Source organism: Pipistrellus kuhlii, unplaced genomic scaffold (assembly GCF_014108245.1).
Source record: "Pipistrellus kuhlii isolate mPipKuh1 unplaced genomic scaffold, mPipKuh1.p scaffold_m20_p_1, whole genome shotgun sequence".
Taxonomy (NCBI): Eukaryota; Metazoa; Chordata; class Mammalia; order Chiroptera; family Vespertilionidae; genus Pipistrellus; species Pipistrellus kuhlii.
The window spans coordinates 60,274,759-60,280,546 of NW_023425404.1; the positions used below are offsets into that span (position 1 = coordinate 60,274,759).

At 38.0% G+C, this 5,788-nt stretch overlaps 1 protein-coding gene across 1 annotated transcript; it reads right to left on the reverse strand.

Moving 5' to 3' along the window:
- Positions 1-669: 669 nt before the first annotated feature.
- LOC118703332 (olfactory receptor 4N2) lies at positions 670-1,621 on the reverse strand. The gene has a single exon (XM_036410248.2). The coding sequence runs from the start codon at positions 1,599-1,601 to the stop codon at positions 678-680; it is 924 nt and encodes a 307-aa protein (XP_036266141.1). The 5' UTR covers positions 1,602-1,621; the 3' UTR covers positions 670-677.
- Positions 1,622-5,788: the final 4,167 nt, after the last annotated feature.

Sequence of the window (5,788 nt, forward strand, 5' to 3'; positions counted from 1 at the left end):
CACTCTGATGCTTCAAACCTTAGAATGACATTATTATTGTTACCAAAAAATCAAACTCCATATTCAGTTCATAGACCCATTTGTGTGTTATACACCAGCAGTATCTCTAACTTTAACTCTAATTGTTTCACATTCACTTATTATATAACAGTCAATTTGAATTTTGTTGTGTTTCTCAAATATACCTAGTTCATTACTATCTTCAGATTGTTGCACTACCTGTTTTCTCTGCCTAGAATGCTCTACCTGTAGATATTTGCATGGTTTGCTTTTTTTGATATCAGCCAAAATATTACCTCCTCAAGAAGACCTGTCTTGATAAACTGGAAGTAAACCCCCTCCCACTCCACCCTCTCTATCATTGCTTTTTAAATTTTTTAGGACACTATCCTCCCTGAAACTATGCTATTTATTTTTTATCTTAATAGCTGTCTACTTTCACCAGAGGTAACTTTAGGAGATCAATAACTTTACTTGTCTCATTAATAACCCTTTCTTCCCCCCCCCCAGAAAAATTAATAAAAATAACTCTTTCTCCCAGTGCCTAGAATAGTTTTGACAATGGGAGATGTATACATTCCCAAAACACTTCAATAAATGAAGTGTTTTGGGAATGTATATATTTCAGACAAAATTCTCCAGTCTTGATTTTCATATTTTTCCCTTCCTCCCTTTCATCAGGCTAAGTGCTGATTAAGCAACCTCCTCATGGAAGCTTTTATTTCCTGATTGCGAAGAGTATAAATCACAGGATTCAACAAAGGGAAGATCACAGTGTGGAAGAAAGAAACCACTTTGTCAGCTGGGAAGGCTCTGAAGGGGCGAGTGTAGATAAAAATGGCAGGCCCAAACATGAGAAATATAACAATGATATGGGTGGTGCATGTGGACAGGGCCTTGTTCTTCCCCTCAGAGGACGACCGATGCACACGGCAGATGATGACTGCATAGGAGCCCAGAAGCCCCAGGAAGCACAGGAGGGTGAGCAGGCCACTGTTGAAAACCATCAGGAGCTCCACCACAAAGGTGTCCGTGCAGGCCAGCTTAATGACCTGTGGCACATCACAGAAGAAGTTATCCAGCTGGTTTGGGCCACAGAAGGGCAAGCGGAGGATGAGGACCACCTGAATGATGGAGTGAATAAAGCCTCCCAGCCACAGAGCCAACAGCAAGGCATAGCAGGCTCTGGGGTTCATGACAGTTGAATAGTGTAAAGGACGGCAGATGGCTATGTAGCGGTCAAAGGCCATCACAACAAGAAGTAACCCTTCCCCTCCTCCAAGGAAGTGCAAGAAAAAGAGCTGAGTGATGCAGTCTCTGTAGGAGATTACCTTCTTCTGAGAGAGGAAGTCCACCAGCATCCTGGGTACCACAATGAAGGAGTAAGATGCATCGAGGAACGCCAAGTTGCCCAGAAAGAAGTAGAGGGGGGCTGTGAGGCCAGGGTCTGATCTGATGGTGAGAATGATGAGGAAATTTCCAGGGAGGATGATGAGGTAGAAAATTAGGACTAGCACAAAGACCAGAAGCTGAATATTTTGAGACTGGGTCAGACCAAAGAGGATGAATTCAGTTATCATTGTGCTATTCTCACTCGCCATCTCCTCTGCCTGCAGTACATCAAGAAGCAGAATTCATTATTATGATTATTTATTTCATAGACTCTAGTTTTTCTCCAGTAAGATATTTTACATATCTGTTGCTTCAGTTAAAAACAACATGTTTCAACCCTCTCCAATATCCTGGGTAAACTCTGAACCTTTCCTTCTTCCAGACTTAATGCAAGAAAGCAAATAAAAATGCTGTTCTTAAAGCCAGACTCTTATTGCCATTCACCCATGGACTTTTATAAAACTTCTCTCCACTTTAAGAGTCTGGCATTCTAAACCTTGTGATTCCTACCTTTTTTAGTTATATGAGAAGCTTCTGATTTATATACAAAATAACTCCAATTATCAAGGTTTTTGCTCTTTTGTGGTTGTACTGTGCTTGAGGCTTAGCTGGTTTCTTGGAATTACAACCCTCATTCATTAACTCATAATTTTTACTAAGTATTTCCTCTGTTCAGTTCCTCTGAATTCCAAGTTTCTGTCAGCTAATTTTTTGCTTTGTTCTCTGTGTTCTCTTAGTAATACTCTTATTGCCCTTCCTCAGGTATCATTGCATTACCCTAACTCCAAACTGATCATCAGGATCCCAACAATAACTCTAGTTTTCACCTAACTTAGAGGTAGTAACCTAGCTGTATCCTGGTTAAGTACCACTCTGTAGCCATTTCATAACTTGTTCATGCAGCTTAATGGTCACTGTCTGAATCTCAGTTATTTTGTACTTCAATCTTCTTTCTCTGAGTCTCAGTATGGTACCCAAGGGAGAGTCTTTCAAAAAACAATAAATATAGTATAAGACAAAATTTTCCAGTATAAAAATATTAAATTAATATCTCAAATCATAAAAATTATAGCATAAAAAGTTGGAAGTAACCATAAAGAACCTGTAGTCTAATATATTCCTTTCAAAGAAAAGAAAACTAAGATGACTGTAGCTACATTATTTAAGTTTAGAATGAGATATTTTTCATTATATTGACAAGTATTAGAAGAATACAGGTGTTTACTCTTTAGTTTAAACAAATAAAAATTATTTACACAGCTTTATTAATTGATGATTTTTGTGTATTTGAATAACTAAAACTAATATTTCTAGTCTAAAATCGCTCCTTTACAGAGCTTAGAATTAGAAGTTGAACCATGTCTAAAAAATAGAACACTAGTTATTGTGAAGAAAAATTTACATTTAAGGCTCAATCTGTTTAGTGCTGGGAGCTAATTCCAGAGGGCCACATGATTATCCATTGACGGGTGGAAAGAAAATAGTATTTTATAAATATTTATTACATGTGTATAGTTAATCACATATATGCATATTCATGCATTTTAATTTTATTCTTTTTAAATATTTATAATACACACTGAGTAGCCAGATTATTATGATCTCTGAATGCATAATAATCTGGTCACTCAGTGCATATCCTATATAATAAAAGGCTAATATGCAAATTATCCCCTCAACCAGGAGTTCAACCAGCAGGCAGGCTGGCCAACCGTCCATGTCCCCTCTTCCTGGCCAGGCTGGCTGGACCCCACCCATGCACAAATTCATATATATATATATATATATATATATATATATATATATATATATATTAGATGCCCAGTGCATAAATTCGTGCATGGGTGGAGTCCAGAAGAGGGGACATACTCAGTGTATATTAGTTATAATGGTATATATATATATATATATATATATATATATATATGCTTTATTAGTAAATATGCATATATTTTAGGTACATACTCAAGATATTTTTTGTTATGGGTATGAAATGTTCTTAAAGTTTGCAAATTGATAATCTACAAAAATATAGTATAATGCATTCCAATGTTCCCCATACTATTTAACTAAATAGTGCAGTTGTTTTAACTAAGTTATGTGGAACATGGGGTGCAAAAAGTAGGGAAATATTTGACAGAAAATGTTAGTGAATCAGTATTTAGAAAAAAAAAATGAGAGAAGGCTGAGTGAGAAAGAAGAGAAAATAAATTTTAAAAAGAAAATAAAAATAGTAAGTCTGTACAGTGTATTGTTAAAGTTACATCTTTTAGAAAACATTAAAAGTATCTACATTAATTATCGCTAGTTCTAAATAGAATGGTTAATATATGTTTCCATGTACTATTTCTAGCAACCAGAGGAACTTATGACAGTCATACCTCAACATATCAACAGATATGAATACAAACACTACATGTGTGCCCATATATACTCACATACAAGAGAGGGGGTGGGAGAATGAATCCTACACGAAATTTTGATTAAAAAAATATTTTGTAGACTCTCCAATTAGCTTCTCTGCTTACTTCTTTTCTCCATTGAGGCAGTCAGTGGTCTCAACATTCGTTCCATTATCTGATTATATACAGCGGTAATGTGCAGATTATCTGGGATGCCTTAAGATGTCATGACTGGCTCAGGAGGAGCTGCACACGCAGATGGGCAGGAGGAGACAGTGTGCCGTCCCCAGCCCCAGCGGACACACACCAGGGGTGGGGGCGTACTCCGAGTGGCCACCCCGGGTGGCTGGAGAGAAACAGCCCAGGTCCTGGTGGATGGCAGTGGTGGCTGGAGTGAAGCAGCCTGAGTTCCAGATGTATGACAGTGGCAGGAGCAAAGCAGCCGGGGGTCCTATGGGTGATGGCTGAGGCCAGAGTGAAGCAGCCAAGAGTCCTGGGTGCTGGAGGGAAGCTGGTTCTGGCAGCCAGGGGAAGGAAGGCCTATTCTTTCTCTTTTTTTAAAAAAAAATATTTTAAATTGATTTTTTTAAAGAGGGGAAGAGAGAGGGATAGAGAGTTAGAAACATCAATGAGAGAGAAATATCGATCAGCCGCTTCCTGCACACTCCCCACCAGGTATGTGCCCTCAACCAAAGTACATGCCCTTGACTTGAATTGTACCTGGGACTCTTGAGTCCCACTGACCCAAACTGGTTAGGGCAGAAGGCCTATTCTTGCACAAATCTTTGTATATCAGGCCTCTAGTCTGCCTATAAAAATAGACTTATGAATGTTAGTCAAGAGCCTTCTTCTTGTGAATTCTACAAGCTCACTCAGAGAGGTACTTCATGATGTGTTTGTGTTTAATAATATCTCTAAGACATCAGAGGATTTTATTTTTATTTATTTATTTATTTGTTTGTTTATTTATTTATTTATTTATTACAGAGAGGAAGGGAGAGAGTCAGAACCGTCGATGAGAGAGAAGCATCGACCAACTGTCTTCTGCACACCCCCCACTGGGGATGTGCCCACAACCAATGTACATGCCGGATTCGAACCTGGGACCCTTCAGTCCGCAGACTGACGCTCTATCCACTGAGCCAAACCGGTTTCGGCAGACATCAGAGGATTTTTGAAGGGCTTTGCAATTGAACGTTATAGGCTCTTCCATTCTTTCCTTTCACCTGTTTTTCCACTGCTATCTAACCAATGGGATTCCATACTACCTAACATACTTGATCTATTTTCTTTCCATCTCCCATGCTCATCGATGTACCTTCTGTACCTGTGATTCTGAAATGGTGGTTGGCATAGACAGAATTTTTCTAGGTAAAATAAAATGCTTCTTTTTAAAAAGTTGACAAATTACAATTCTCTTCAGAATAAAATACACAAATTTTGCCAAATTAGTGGGAAAAGTGTTGTCAGAAAAGGCTGAGTTAGAAATCAAAATCCTTGTTACTATATCTAATTTTCTTTGCCATTTAAGCTAATTCAGAGATTCATCTGATTCTGGCAATAATAATAATACAGTAGAGGAATAGAAGGTGAGAGAGATTGGCTCTCCTCAATCTTAGGATGGAGACAAAGACATTTGCAGGCACCACTGTGCATGCCTGGGGTACAAACAGTGGTCAGACCAGCTCCTGGATCCAGAGAAGAGACCTAAGGAGTACTTTTCTCCATTTCTTTGAAACATTTTCTCATGTGTCCTTTCTAATTTTTTCTCTTTCTCTTCCCTTTCACTCATCAATAAGTCTATTTTTTTACTACTTTATTTTTCTGTTTGTTTGGTTATATTTTTCCTGTTTATTTATTGTCTCTTATAGTCCCCTAATTTTCTTTCTCTATTTGTTTTGTTTTCTTTAAATCTAGCTGTATCATCTTCTCTTCCCTCTCTCTAGTGGAAAGTTTTTCACTCTTTCCACTTGTCCTCATGTCCATTGCTACTC

Excerpts from the sequence above, each read along its gene's own strand:
- LOC118703332 (XM_036410248.2), bottom strand. The coding sequence starts at position 1,601 with ATGGCGAGTGAGAATAGCACAATGATAACTGAATTCATCCTCTTTGGT.